This window comes from Danio aesculapii, chromosome 20 (assembly GCF_903798145.1).
Source record: "Danio aesculapii chromosome 20, fDanAes4.1, whole genome shotgun sequence".
Taxonomy (NCBI): domain Eukaryota; kingdom Metazoa; phylum Chordata; class Actinopteri; order Cypriniformes; family Danionidae; genus Danio; species Danio aesculapii.
This window is the reverse complement of record NC_079454.1, coordinates 52924254-52940766: the sequence shown is the minus strand read 5'-3', so window position 1 is coordinate 52940766 and position 16513 is coordinate 52924254. Positions and strand designations below refer to the sequence as shown.

The 16513-nt window shown below is 37.5% G+C and overlaps 1 protein-coding gene across 1 annotated transcript in view; it reads left to right on the top strand.

Moving 5' to 3' along the window:
• The window catches only part of rhpn1 (rhophilin, Rho GTPase binding protein 1), a 41436-nt gene extending 31524 nt beyond the window's left edge, over positions 1 to 9912 (top strand). Inside the window, exons 12-16 of the mRNA XM_056481506.1 lie at positions 352 to 546; positions 3528 to 3604; positions 3688 to 3831; positions 8839 to 8985; positions 9436 to 9912. Coding sequence (XP_056337481.1) covers positions 352 to 546; positions 3528 to 3604; positions 3688 to 3831; positions 8839 to 8985; positions 9436 to 9636 — 764 coding nt within the window. The 3' untranslated portion in view covers positions 9637 to 9912. The remainder of the gene's footprint in view (positions 1 to 351; positions 547 to 3527; positions 3605 to 3687; positions 3832 to 8838; positions 8986 to 9435) is intronic.
• Positions 9913 to 16513: the final 6601 nt, after the last annotated feature.

Below are 16513 nucleotides of genomic sequence, written 5' to 3'. Positions count from 1 at the left end.
ATAAGTCATTGTATAACAGTGGTTTGTTCTGTAGACATTCATTCATTCATTTTATTTTCGGCTTAGTCCCTTCATTAATCCGGGTCGCCACAGTGGAATGAACCACCAACTCATCCAGCATTTGTTCTATGCAGCGGATGCCCTTCCAGCTAATAATATTGTTTTTAAATGGTTTAAAAACTGCTTTTATTCAAATAAGACTTTCTCCAGAGGAAAAAATATTATAGGAAATACTGTGAAAAATTCCTGAATCTGTTCAACATTATTTTGGAAATATTTGAAAAAGAAAATAAAATTCACTGGAGGATAAATCTATTTTTGACCTTACACTATATTTATATCACACTGAAGGTAAAGCTCACCTGCGTAAAGCCATCATTCGTCACGAGGAGGCTCTGCGTCTTCACGGCGTGTGTAAAATGCTCCGAACGATGGACATCCTGCAGGAGGTGTTGTCTGATGCACACACACGCTCGCTGGAGAAATACTCGGACATCGATCAAGAAGACGATTTCTGTGAGGTCGCAGAGGCTCCGGAGATCCAGTGTGAGTGTTTCACTTCTTATGTAGTCATGAAAATAACATGTTAAAGTTAAATGACCTCAATCCTCAATGCTTTGGGGCAAAGATTTAAGCTTGGTCTCATTTTAAAAGATAGTAGATGAAAAAACATTCAAAAGTTAAAACTAAAGTTATATGCCTTTAGGTTAAGGAAAAAAATAAAACAATAAATGTATATTTTAATATGTTACTTAAAATATGTACACTACCTGACAAAAGTCTAGTTGATCATTTGGAAAAGTGTCAGAAGGTGGATTTTTCTGATGAATCTTCTGTTGAACTGCATCCCAATCATCACAAATACTGCAGAAGACCTACTGGAACCCACATGGAGCAAGATTCTCATAGAAATCAGTCAAGTTTGGTGAAGGTGAAATCATGGTTTGGGGTCCCATTCAGTATGGGGGCGTGTGAGAGATCTGTAGAGTGGATGATCAACATCAACAGCCTGAGGTATCAAGACATTTGTGCTGCCCATTACATTACAAAGCACAAGAGAGGGCAAATTCTCCAGCAGGATAGCGCTCCTCCTCATACTTCAGCCTCCACATCAAAGCTCTTGAAAGCAAAGAAGGTCAAGGTGATCCAGGATTGGCCAGTCCAGTCACCAGACATGAACATTATTGAGCATGTCTGGGGTAAGATGAAGGAGGCATTGAGGATGAACCCAGAGAATCTTGATGACCTCTGGGAGTCCTGCAAGAAGGCTTTCTTTGCCATTCCAGATGACTTTATTAATCAGTGATTTGAGTCATTGCAGAGATGTATGGATGCAGTCCTCCAAGCTCATGATGGAGTCAGACACAATATTCATTCTGTTTCCACTGCAGCATGACCACATATTCTATACTGGACATCATTGAAGGTTCAGTGACCAGACTTTAGTCTAAGCAAAGTCAGACCTTACTGTCCTAATGAAATCATTCATAATCAAGGCATGATCATAATTTATGTGATAATTTGGATAGGCCACAAGACTTTTATTAGGCAGTGTATTTTACAAAACCTGTTTAAGCCTTTAGTGGTATTTGATTTGATTTTAGCCTCTAAAAAATATTTGAAAAAAATTGTAAATGTGGATTGCTGTAGCAAAGTAATGCTTTAAGAGTCTGATGAGTATCCTCGTCACAAATAAAAAAAAAACGCTGCTCTGTAAAACGTACGAAAAATCAGTCGCCAATTATGGAAACTAGACATCAAGCTTTCAAATAATACATAGTTTGCTATCATTGCTTTGTTTAGACTACAATATTAGATAATACAATACATTTAATAACTAGAAGATGTTTTCTATTTGTTTATATATTATTAATATTTGTTTCGTCACTAAACGTACATTTTGCATAATATACACAGTATATCTATCTACAGTAATTATTCATACCCCTGGCAAATTCTGGCTTAAAGTATTTGTCCAATGTAAATTAAGGCTGAGAAATGTTTTTTCCACAGTGATGCTCCTTGTACATCTTCTTTCTATCTTTTGTGAGAAGCCTGTGTCACTTACACCTCAAAAGAAACCTGCAGGTTGAATAAAAGTAACTTTAGCCTATAATGAAAATCAACTTTTGTAAGCTGTTTGGACAGAACTGTATGTAGGTATAGTGTGTCCAGTCATATTGGAGTGATAGACACAACACAACAAGTCTCTTTTTTTAAATTTCCTGACGTTAAAATAGGACCCAATTCCCAGTTATTTTGAGGCCCACCACAACGTGACGTAGGAGTGCGGTTTTCCCCGCCCATCAAATTGATTGACAGGCGCCATGTTTCTATAATAACATGTTTACACACGCCCACAGAACATTTTTTGCAAAGTAACTGAGATTAAAATATCTATTCAGACTCAATGGGATTTTTATAAGTTTAAAACATTTTTAAAACAGAACATGTTTAAAAAGCTATAACCCGAAAATGGTATAAAGAAAACCCACCAACTAAAGATGAATGGTTCAAAATAATAGCAGAAGTTGAGGAAATATAAAAAAAATGGCACATGCACTTCGACTACAATTACAGATCTTTGAAATGAAATGGAGTAAATGGCTGGCTTTCTCCACAACAATAGTATAATTATTTATAATTGAACATTTACATAATTCTAGAGGTTATGCATCATTGTGAAAATGTTTGGCAACCTTTTATTATATTTTATACTTATTTTATTTATTTATTTTGATGAGGTTAATTAATATTTTTATATATGCATGTTTATAGATATACATGTGTGGAATGGATGTATTAGCCTATATACGTGTATATGTATGTATATGTATATATGTATTATTATTATTTTTTATTTGGTTTGTTTTGTTCCCACTGGTTATAAGTCCCTAAAAAAAAATCTATAAAAACTAAGTTGAAAAAAACAAACAAAAAACAGAGCACGTTTGTGGTAAAGACAGTAAAATCACTGTAATTCTTAACTGCTATAATCACCAAAGCCGCATAGTGTCAGTAAACGTGCATGTGTGTGTGTGTGTTTTCTGTAAATGGCAGTTGTGTGAGGCTCATCATTTCAGAAAGGCTTGCATAAACTCCCCCACTAATACATCAAATAAACTTACATGGTGTTTTTGACTAATGAGCTGTATTTCAGCTTCATCCGAGTCTGTCTCTATCACTGACTGCTGTTTATCTGATGTAACGCATGATGAGAAGCAGACACACAGATAAGAATGATGGGCGGGGAGAAGCAGTTCATTTGTATTTAAAGCCACAGGCTACAAAAACAGCTACACTGTACTCAGACACCAAAATAAGCAGATCCTGGAAGCTGTAATAAATGACCTGATGGGTATTTTGAGCTGTAACTTTACAAACACATTCTGGAGACACCAAAGTTTTATCTTACATCTTGTAAAAGGGGTAAAATAGGAGCCTTTAAGCCAGGGGTATGAATAATTTCGGTAACTAAATATGTAAACACAGCCGTACATCTTAAACCTGTGGTGTTTCTCCTACAGCTCACACACAGCAGAAGCCTGATATCAAAGCTCCAGATTTCAGTGTGGTCAGAGTGACTGATATTTTCCAGAGACTGGTAACGCTCACATTCTCACACACACACACAGAAACAAACCATTTAAGTATAATAGTGTTTAACATTCACCTTTGTGTATGAAGGGTCCGCTCTCTGTGTTTTCTGCACGCAACCGCTGGACGAGGCGTCACGTGTGTTTGGTTCGAGGAGAAGCAGGGCTTGGGCTCACGCTGCGAGGTGATTCGCCGGTTCTGGTTGCCGGGGTGCTGCCAGGTGGATGTGCTGCGGTAAGAGAGGCAGGATGTTTAAAATGTTTGGACTTTTTTTTTTGTCGTGCTTTTCCTGAGAGCATTTTTGTTTAATTAGTAATGCCGAGTTCAGACTGCACGATTTTCAAAGTAGTCATGTCACAGATGTTGTCACACTGCATGACTATCTAAGGTAGCTTTCCGTCGCTGCAGTGTTCACACTGTAGGATGGATTGGCGAGAGGGGGTTTTCACACTGCATGACTTTACAATAGGAGAATCGCCTACAAATTTGTCTTAGTCCACAAACTACGTCTCATACTCAAACACACGAGAAGTGACATGGAAACAATTTTGAAAGGAATTAGCAATTTTCTTTGTTGATCCGGTTGTGGTATTGCTCACATGACATGCCAAACAGACATGGTCCTGCCAAATTTACATTAGTTTTTCCTCCATTTCTTGGGTCCAAATAGACTGAAAATGAGCGCTTTTAACTTCTCCCCCATCCTCCTGCCGGCCTGCAGATACCCATACTGGTGGATGCTGCTCTTTCATTGGCTGTGGGTAATCAGCGATGTTATTTTCGATCAGAACTCATTTCACACGGCATGATTTGAATCGCTGACAGCTCCAGATATTTAGTACGACAAATATCTGACGGGTGTTGGCGACTCATCGACGATTCTCTCAGATGGCGTCTTTGATAGTTGACACTGTGTGATTGTTACTCATGTGAACGAGCACCGATTTGTCTGCGATTTCTCAATACCTGTCAGTGAATCAGCGCTAAAATCATGCAGTCTAAACTTCGCATTAGAGTTATTAGTAGGGCCAGACAGAATCTGTGGACATGTTTTGCTATTTCTGCACAGAATTTTGTAAAAAAAATCTGCAGATTTATGCGGAATTATTTTGGGAGTATCATAATTAAAAACGTAATATATAAAATAAAAAATAATAGCTTTTTAACTTGTATTTAATGTTCGCAATGCAAATCCATCTAGATCCACTTATTTGGTAAACAAAGCAAGTCTCTCATTTAATAATATTACTGTACAAACTGTATTGTAGAATAAATCAAATCTTAATATTATTATATCACAATATTATTACTGAAATTAATTTAAAAACTAAATAAATATAAATGTACACACGTTTACACAAGTAAATAAATAGACTCAATGATGGGCTAAAAATCTGCGGATTTCTGCGCATCCAGATTCCGTGCGGGCAGATTCCTAGTTATTGGTTTCTGTAATTAAATGACTTGTATACTGAAAAGAGTAAGGGATTACTTTTCATTCTATGTCATTTTATTACAGTTAACTGAATTACGCATATTGTACTTGTCTTAAATATTGTAATTAAGGTTTGTATTTGCATGGGTTTGCATTGTAAAACATAAAATATAATGAATATTTTTTTTTATTTCATGTATATTTCTGTTCCTATAAGTGAAGTTTCACAAACTATTTCCAAGAGGATCACGTGATATGATTAATCGCAGCTGGTCTCTCATCTTCATTAGTAATCCAATCAGATTAATCCAAACTCACTAAAAGTAGCCCGGCTTAAACTACTCCCATATCTTTGTCTTCCGAAGAATCCCCCATCCACCCCATCTCCCCTTTCCCTCCTTAACCAGGGGGAGCTCTCGAGAACCACCTGATCTCGTACTCCCCTTATATGCGCATCGACCAGGAGAGAGCCCTAGCTCAATCATCTCTGAGCTCAGGGTTCTCATCCGGGACAGCATGGCAAACCTGCTATTATTATCAAGCCATATCTACGTGCGAACTCTTGAAATCATTTTCATTAATCTGATTTTTTTTACATGTCAGCAGATTCCGTCTTGCCCTGGTAATTACAGTAACACTTTACAATAAGGTCGTATTAGTTAATGCATTAGAAAAATAAACAATATTACCGTATTTATTCATCTTTGTTATTGTTAATCAAAATATTTAGTTTATTAGTTCATGTTAACTCACATTGCGGTGACAAATGTTAACAAGCATCAATTAGTGCTTTAATAATGCATTAGTAAATGCTGAACTATGATTAATAAATGCTGCACAAGCGCTCTTCATTATTAGTTCATATTAGTAAATTAATTAACATTTACTAAATGAAACCGGTAACATTATAGTTTAGGTCACAATTCACGGTATTAACAAACCATTAACTAACACTACTAGCTTAATAAACTACTAATTTGAGTTTATGAATAGTTAGTAAGATAGAAGTTGGGTTTAGATTTTGGGTAGGATTAGGGATGTAAAATTAAATCATACTTTATAACTACTAATGAACAGTTAATATCTTAATAATAGGCAGGTAATAAGCCAGCAGTTAAGAGCATGAATTGTGACCTAAAGTGTTAGCATGAAACCTTATTGTAAAGTGTGACTGTAGTTAATATTTAATGTATGAGTGTGTGTGTGTGTGTGTGTGTGTGTGTGTGTGTGTGTGTGTGTGTGTGTGTGTGTGTGTGTGTGTGTGTGTGTGGATCAGGACACTAATGTGTATAATGTCATGAGTAAGACATGGGTATTACAAGGAGAAGTTGAATTATAAGGACACTGTCCACCTTTTTCAACAGGCTTATTCTGGTGATTTATGAGTTTTTTATTTAAGTACAAATGCACAGTTTCATGAGAGGGTTGGGTTGGGGGTTAGGGTATAGAATAAGCCGTTTTTACAGTTTAAAATACATTATGCCTAAAGAGAGTCTTCATAAACCACCTATACTAACAAGTATGTGTGTTCTTGGGTTTGTTGGTTTAGGAGGGCAGAAATGTTTATGATGATATGGTATGACATAAGGAGTACAACACTGAGGTGGTTTATGAGGACATGCCTGATGTCCTTGTTATTCAACATGTTTAAAAATGCAAAATTTGGTCACATGTTTCCTGTGAGGGTTGGGTTTAGGGCCATATAATAAGCGTTCTTTTATGGTTTATTATACATTACACCTATGGGGAGCTTTCATAAACCACCAATAACTATGTGTGTGTGTGTGTGTGTGTGTGTGTGTGTTTGTGACATATCAGGACACAAATCTGTATTGGTATAACGGATCACGGTTGATTCGCGATTTGTACGGATCACAACTTACGGTTCGGAACACATGTGACTCGTGGATTACTACATTTTTTTACTTGTTGATTAATCCTAAATTTATAACAATCACAGAGAGATAGCCTCTCGCGTCATTCAAATCACATGTATGAAAGCATTTAGGCTTTCCTGTAAAATATAATGATGATGGAAGAAGTTGTGGTGGGTTTCTTAGGTTATTAAAAGTGTTTTCTGTCACTAGTTGTTAAGCCTGCATTATTGTATTCAGTGTAAGCTGCACGAATATTCATTAAAAGATTGAGAACACCCATGCAACAAATGATATATGATGGTGATTTGCATATGTTTATTAATCATGCATAAAAAATCTGTGTTTGCGAAATGCAAAAATCACGAAAGAGATTCAGTCTTTAGTGTTTTGAGTTAGTTATGAAGTTACAAACAGTCAAACACAGAAGTACTGGAAGTTTATTAGTTTAGATAAAACCACTGATGTTTATGGTGAAGATTAAAATCACTATCATGTGCATTTAATGACGCTCAAAAATTTAAGTTGTAGACAGCAATTACATTATTAAACCAGTAGGTGGCGACAACCAGAAAGAGATTCAGTCTTTAGTGTTTTGAGTTGGTTATGAAGTTACAAACAGTCAAAAGCTGCGGTCACACTTGACTTTTCTTCCCATAGACTTCCATTCATACGCACGCGAATGCGTCAGACCGGAAACGCAGGGTAATGCGTTAAGTTTCACAGTTCGCTGCGGTGCAAAGTTCAAGCTTGGTGAACTCTGACCTGCGAAATCGCATCACTTGACTGCGTGAGACCAATCGAGGATCAAAACATGACCTCTCTGGACAGAAATTTAAAACATGGAGCAAATCGCTCGCTTTTTTTAATGTCTAATCATCTTGTTTAATCCCGCCCCTTTTCACAGCGCCGCACTACAGAATTTCGCACACACAAAGCCCAGTGTGACTTTAGCTATACACAGAAGTACTGGGAGTTTATAGCTTAGATAAAACCACTGATGTTTATGGTGAAGATTAAAATCACCATCATATGCATTTAACAACGCTCAAAAATAAAAGTTGTAGGCAGCAATTACATTATTAAACCAGTAGGTAGCGACAACCAGCCATCAAAAATAAGCCACTGAATAATTCTTCAGGAATGACACATCTGGCGATGAAACATGAAGTTTTATGAGTGAATATTTGAAGCATTTATTGAAGAAGAGACTAAAAATAAATGGGCTTTACAAATGATAATGTTAGATTTCTACATTTAGTGTTATCAGCAACAGTAGGAGAAACAGGGAATTCTTCACAGGACTGAATAATTTACAGTTTATTTTTATTCAGATGATTATTTCTTCACTTTATTTTTATTCAGATGATTATTTCTTCACTTTATTTTTATTCAGATGATTATTTCTTCACTTTATTTTTATTCAGATGATTATTTCTGCAGTTTATTTTTATTCAGATGATTATTTCTTCACTTTATTTTTATTAAAATGACAGCTTCACAGTTCTGTTTGTTAAAACCAAAAGTGTCTTGCAGTGCTGTTTCTGTAATAAATGGAAGTAAATTACATTTGTCTCTTGCCCTTTTGGCTGATCCGAAAAATGGCCTGATACATAAAAAACCATAGTGTGATCCGAACCGTGAGACTTGTGATCCGTTACACCACTAGAAATCTGTATGAGTATGACACCTGTATTACAAGAAGGTGGTGAATTATAAAGATCAACACCAATTGTTGATGTCCTCATTTCTCTGAAAGCTTATCACTCACACAGAATGATTTTTTATTTTAGAAAGTAAAACTGTACACAGTTTCCTGTGAAGTTTGGGTTTAGGGCAATAGAACATACAGTCTGTACAGTTCAAAAACAATGGAAACCCATGTAATGTCCCAACAATTCACAAAAACAAACCTGTGTGTGTGTGTTGTAGGAGGCAGGGCTGCATGAGGGGGATTATATAGTGGCTGTAAACACTGTGGACTGCAGATGGGCTGAACATGCAGAGGTGGTTCATGCACTGAAGAGCTGTCCAGACAGAGGACTAGAGCTGGACATCATCACACTGCAGACACATGAGGTACACACACACACACACACATGTAGAAAAGAATTATACACACAGATACAGGGACACTGGAGCATTTTAAAGCCATGATTCATCAGCAGATCTCTCGTATGTCAGCTCATAGACAAACCAGCTGATCGATGCGACTTTGAAATGCTCCAGTGTCCCTGTATCTGTGCGTACACTTTAGTAAACAGCGGTGAGTTTGGTGAACTGGTGACCTTCACGGCCAATCACAGTCATTTCTGTTGAGCATGTGAACACAATGGCAAATCAGCGCTGTTTAAGAACGCGCTCAACAGAGCTCAAATGTTAGCAGGAAATGAACGTTTTTAAAATTACAGTATTGTGATAACACTACAATACTGAAATATGCATCACAGAAGAAAGAAATAGCAATGTCATGTTTTTTCTAATATTGTGCAGCTCTACTATGCATCTTAGTACATACTGTTCCTGTAGGTGGAGAGGAGGATCAATCTGTCCCCCAGTGGAGAGCAGGATTATCAGTCGGGCAGTCAGAGGAGAGCAGGCCGTGAATATGGAGGATCTTCATCATCTATGTGGGGCTGGAGCTGGAGAAACAGCGGCGTCAGTAAGAGACTCGGCAGCACCTTCAGTCTGTCCTTCAGCAACTCCAGAGAGAGTCAATCCATGCACTGAACACTACAGGGAAAGACAAGACTCAAGCACTATTTAAAGGAGGAGTTCACTTCCACAATCACTGCTGCTCACCATTGACTTCCATAGTATTGTTTTCACCTAATATGGAGGTCAGTAGCTATGTTTCCATCCACTTATTTTTAATGGACATTTTGGAATATCGCATATTAAAATAAAATGCTTTATGGAATTATTAAAGAGCCCCTATGATGCATTATGAAAGGTCATATTTTGGTTCTGGGCATCTCCAACAACAGTCTAATATGCATGCTAGGTCAAAAAACACTTTCATTGTCTTATAATATGCATTTATTTAATTAATTATGCCAACGACTCTCATATGATTCGTTCAGGGATTCATTTGTTCCCAAACCCCTCCTTAGCGCAATGTTAATCTGCGCTGATTGGTCCGATGGCCCAGTCTATTGTGATTGGTCTTCTGCGTTCAGCATGAGACAGAGAGAAACACCCACCATGGCTTATCAACAATGTTGAAGTAGTCTGAGTGCAGAGTGTATGTGTGAGCCCAATGCATGAGTGTATTAAAGAAATGCAGCTAAACATACAGCATATTGCTCTATTCTTAACCATGACACACATTAGAGATCTGCGCGGGACTAAATTTTGAATACCGCCCGCACCCGCCAGGTTTTAGCCCGAACCCGACCGCTCCCGCTTATGTTCAGCATTCGTTGTCCCGCTACCCGACCCGCTCCGTTTTCTATCCACCACACCTGTTCCGGCTAATGGGCGGGGGGGAGAACAAAACCGAAAACCACCTAGCTATACAGAGTCCAGACAGCCTATAACATGCTGTCTGTATAAACACACACACACACACACACACACACGCACACGCACACACACACACACACACACACAGCACCAAGCAAGTGAAACACACACACACAGACAGCAACATCACGCTCTCTCATTCACACACATAGCACAAAGCTCTGTCTCTCATTCATGCATGCATGCACACACACACACACACACACACACACACACACACACACACACACACACACACACACACACACACACAGCAACAAACAAGCTAAACGCAGCATCAGGCTGTCTCATTCACACACATACATACGCGTGCTCGCTCGGGAGTCGAGATCGATATTGTTAGACCACCCGCTCCCATATAAAATAATACACCAGTTACAGACCGCTCCCGCGCTTTATTTGGAAAGTTATTCCCGCGCTGAAAGAAATCTGGTTGGGTCCCACGGGAATGCAGACCTCTAGCACACATCCACTATTAATTCACACAGTGGCAAAAGCTGAACTATTCTGAAACTTGACCGCCGCATGCGTGTAAGAACAGCTGATGGTGGCCATAGCAATGACAAATGGCAGAGGATCGCGAGCTCACAAACGTGTTTAAATCCGTAAACAAAGCAGCACGCGTTGCATTTTCAGCGTGGTTTTAGATGCGATATGAGAATATAAAGAGTTAACCTTATACAGTACAAGCAGTTACAAGTAACAAAACACAATAAATACATAATGTGCAAGCTAGAGAAAACAAGGAGGAAGCCATTTTAATCACACTTAATTTACTTACACTTGAGAAATGGAGGAAGAAACTGATTAATGAACTGTGTACTGTAAAGTTCCTGTCAAACTCTGACAAAGTCGCCATACATCAATAGTCTCTTCTGATCCTTTAACAAACGGCTGATGAATCCCCTGTTGTAAGCGTGTAGATTGCTGAAGCACTCGTCAGAAAAATGACAAGAACAGCACAAGGCTGGGGCTATAATGCTGAGGTATTTTTGCAAAAATAAAATCAACCACCGACTCTTCAGTCTGCGTGCACAACAAATGGGCGGAGCTTTAACACGACAAAGATTCGTTGCAGTGGCGATTCATTTGAAGCACTACGAGTCGACTCTTTTATAGTGAATCAATAGTTTTAAACACGGTGCAGTTTCAGATTTAATCATCAGCTGGATATTTCACTTCACTTAGAGCTGTGTTACACTGCATGAAGATCATTTTCAAAAACCCATAATAGGGGCTCTTTAATATGCACATCAATATTTAACATGCATATTAAAAACTGAGAAGCAACCTGCTGGAAACACATTCAGTGAGTAAAGTGTGCTCCTGCGCTTCATCAGTGTGTGTGCTGTGATGTAGTTCTCTCTCAGATGCTGATCAGATATAAATATGTGTTTGAGGGACTTCGGCAAACCCCAACAGTGCAGCAACCTACACTTCTCTGACTAATATTTGTGCAAGTTTATCAGGAAGTGATGATTTTCTTTTCTTTCACTCATTGGATGGAAACACTGCTTTATTCACTAATGTTTTATCCAATTGTGCACATAAATCTAATGCACATCTTTAGATGAAAACATAGCTAATGGTGACCATCAGCTGTTCAGAGACCAGTGATTGGTCAGAATATCATCTTTGGTGTTCAGAGAAGAAACTCATGCAGTTTTGGATTAAATGGAAGGTGAGTGACTCGATTTTGATTATGGAAGGATGAACTACATCTTTAACTCAATCAGTAGAGCACAATTATTAGATATGATTATGATTTAGAAGCTAAACAAAAAAAAAAAAAAGTTGGTTTAGATGGAGATCCTTGCACAAGACCTGCCATGTGATTTTATAAAATGTGTAGCACTGAATCACTGTCTTTCAGTCCGGTTTCTTTCATAACTATAGCCTTATTCTGATGGTTAGTGTTTCTCACATGGGACATAAGTGATTTTCACCATTTGGAGAAGATAGATTTGTGAATTTCCAGAATTTTAAATCATCTGCATGACAATTCTTGGCTGAATTGCCAACTTTTTTTTGACAAACACAGAGGTTGTGTGGTGAATCACATTACATTTATTCATTATTTATTAGTAGACGCTGTTATCTAAAGCAACTTACAAGTGAGGATAAATCAAATCACCAGAGAACAGCAATATATGGATGTCAGGAAAAGTCTAAGTTAGTTTAGCACAGACACACACATATTTGTTGTATTTTGTTATTGTCCGTGTTGGATGTTATAGATTGTCCCCCGGTTTCACAAACCAGGTTTAAGGCTAGTCAAGATTAAATTGCATGTTTGAGCTGTCTCAACTCAAAATAACCTGCAGTGAGATGTCTTAAAATACATCAGTGTCATTTTTTTTCTCCAGGTGCACAAGAGTAATATATTTTTCGAAGGCCATTTTTATAAATTTGGCTTAAATAGCCTAATTTAACTAAGGCCTAGTCCTGGCGTATTCTAAGCCCCGTTTGTGAAACAGGGCCGATATGTTTTTTAAGTAGATTTGGACCTTAAGTCTGTATTAAAGTTTAATTATACATGGTCATTGAAGGGCAAGATTATTCACCCTTCTGTGCAGTGTGTATTTTTTTTATATTTCCCAAATAACGTTTAACAGATTCAGGAAATGTTCACAGTATGTCTGATAATATTTTTTCTTCTGGAGAAAGTCTTATTTGTTTTATTTCAGCTAGAATAAAAGCAGTTTTTAATTGTTTTAAAGCCATTTTAAGATCAATATTATTAGCCCCCTTAAGCAGTATATGTTTTGGATTGTCTCCAGAACAAACCACTGTTATACAATGACTAATTACCCTAACTTTACCCTAATTAACCTAGTTAAGCCTTTAAATGTCACTTTAAGCTGAATACTAGTATCTTCTTGCAGTATCTAGTCAAATATCATCTACTGTCATCATGGCAAAGATATATAAAAATATAAAAGAATTAATATTTAACAGGAGGGCTAATAATCCTGACTTTAACTGTATATATATTTATATAATTATTGTTATATTTGTATTTATAGTTGTCATAGTTTGTGTGAACTAGCTTTATATACGATAACTATTAATATAATAACGAATATATTTGCATCCACTCTGATTAAATTACGGGTGACACAGTGGCACAGTAGGTAGTGCTGTTGCCTCACAACAAGAAGGTTGCTGGTTCGAGCCTCGGCTGGGTCAGTTGGCGTATCTGTGTGGAGTTTGCATGTTCTCCCTGCGTTTGCGTGGGTTGCTCCGGTTTCCCCCACAGTCGTGAATTTGGTAGGCTAAATCGTCCGTAGTGTATGAGTGTGAATCAGTGTGATGAGTTGCAGCTGGAAGAGCATCCGCTGTGTAGAACATGTGCTGGATAAGTTGGCGGTTCATTCCGCTGTGGCGACCCCGGATTATTAAAGGAACTAAGCCGAAAAGAAAATGAATGAATGATTAAATTACAAAAATCAATAATATACAATCAATCGATATGCTTTTCTTTTTGCATTACCCTATTTTAACCAGCTGATGTCCTCAATGTGCTGTTTCTAGCGCATCTGACCACTGAATCCAGCTCGTGTAATCTATCAAATCAAACAGGGAATTAAGTGACCACAGTCAGTGTAGTGGAATAAAAACTACACTATTATTTTCCACTGCATTTCTTTTGCAGGTCCCAATGAGAAACAACTGTCATCCGAATAGAGCTTATGAGCTGTTTAATAGCGTGTTTTGTGTACAGCAGCCACAAAACGCTCTGATGGCCTTAAAGGGACAGTTCACCACAAAAAAAACTAAAATGGACTCTCATTTGATTACATAAACGTTCGTGAATTTCTTTCTTCAGTTGAACCCAAAAGAAGATAATTTGAAGAATGTTGGAAACCGGTAACCATTGACTTCTGTAGTATTTTTTTATGGATAGCAACGGCAATCAGTTTCCAAACATTCTTCAAAGTATCTTCTTTTGTGTTCAACAGAAAAATCTAACTCAAAGATCAAGTAAATGAGAGAATGTACTCATTTTTGGTGAACTGTAGCTTTAAATCACACTGAAAATAGCTCAAAGCAAGATGCCATAAAGCACAGGTGTCAAACTCAGTTCCTGGAGAGCCGCAGCTCTGCACAGTTTTGCTTCAACCCTAATCAAACACACCTGATCAAACTAATTGAGTCCTTCAGGCTTGTTTGAAACCTGCAGGTAAGTGTGTTGACGCAGGATTGCAACTAAACTGTGGAGTTTGACACCCTTTGCTTATGCTTTTTTTTTTTAAAGATTAATACTAAACAAACTGATTTGGTTATATTATCTATTGTATTGTCATTCATTGAGACTTGTGTACAAGTATGAGTGAGTTTTGGAGTCACTGTATTACAGAAATGGCCTTACACAACAAAATATGCAGCTACTCTTTTCCACTGATGTTTATGTGTGTAACTGTGCAGTATTCATGACTCCAGATGCGTGTGTGTGTGTGTTTGTTGGATGTAGCAGATTATTGACTTAATTATGAAAGCTTTGCCATGGGAATCAATCAAAAAGTAAAAGATTACTATATTTGTAAAGGTAATCAACTTATTTCCCATAATTCTGAGTTATGAAGTAAACTTTGTGAGGTTAAATATTTTTCCATGATGGAAAAAATGAAAAAGGGAAAAGTGAATTGATCTCAGAACACTGATGTTGTTTTTCCTCACCATTGCGAGTTTACTGCACATCTCAGCATTTTCACTTTTGCACAGGATTCAGATTTTACATCTCGTAATGGTTTTAGTTTTCTCTTTTTTTATACAAGTTAAACTACAACTGCTTAATCTCACAGTGTTTTTTTCCATCACAACTGGAGATCAGATCTTTTATTTGAACAGATTCAGTCTTTTTCTCTTTTATCCACAGAATAACATTTAATTCAATTTAAAATTGTGAGTTGATATAATATATCAAAATTCTGTTTCCATATATATATATATATATATATATATATATATATATATATATATATATATATATATATATATATATATATGCCCATACATACACAGGTCCAGAAATATTGGGACATCAACATAATTCAAAGAGTTTTGGCTCTATACACCACCACTGTAAATTTAAAATGAAATTTGAGGGTATTTATATCCATATCAGGTGAACGTTGTAGGAATTACAAGTTTACGCATGTGGCTCCCACTTGTTAAGGTTCCAAAGATAATTGAACAGAATAATAATCATAAATCAAACTTTCACTTTTTAATGCTTGGTTGCAAATCCTTAGCAGTCAATTACAGGCTGAAGTCTGGAACTCATAGGGCTCTATTTTGACAATCCATGCGCAAAGTGCAAATCGCAGGGCACAAACGCATTAAGGGCGTGTCAGAATCCACTTTTGACAGGACAGAAAAAAAATCCGCTTTGCGCCATGGCGCATGGTCTAACAGGGTTGAGCTTATTTTCTTAATGAGTTATAGGTGTGTTTTGAGAATAAACCATTCAGAGTCTCATCTCTCATTCCTTTTTGGACTTGTAAGTGGAAAAACTGCGCTGAACTTTAGACCTGATTTGATTTGGTCTATTGAACCATCTATTTAAGTTCCTCAAAATAGCAACGCGCCAGCAACGTGCCTCAACACGCCTCCTTTTTTAGATCAGAACGCCTATGGGCGCACATATGAGCGCAAATGCATTTGTTATTTAAACAACGTGGCGCAAAACGTCAAAACAACTCTTGCGACGAGCTGAAACTAGCAAACAACAATTGCGTCGCGCCTTGCACCGTATTGCGCCGGGTCTGTGATAGGGGCCCATAGATTTCACCAGACGCAAAGTTTAATCCCTGGTGTTGCCGTGTGAGGCTTCTACAGCACCTGTCTTCAATTCCTGCTTGTTCTTAGGGCATATTCCCTTCAGTGTTGTCCTCAGCAAGTGAAATGCATGCTCAATCGGATTCAGATCAGGTGATTGACTTGGCCATTGCAAAACATTCCACTTCTTTCCCTTAAAAAACTCTTTGGTTGCTTTGGTTGCATCAGAGGATGTTGTTCCAGCACTGTGACGGCTTTTTAGAACTCTAATCTGGCCTTCCTGTTTTTGAGGCTCACCAAT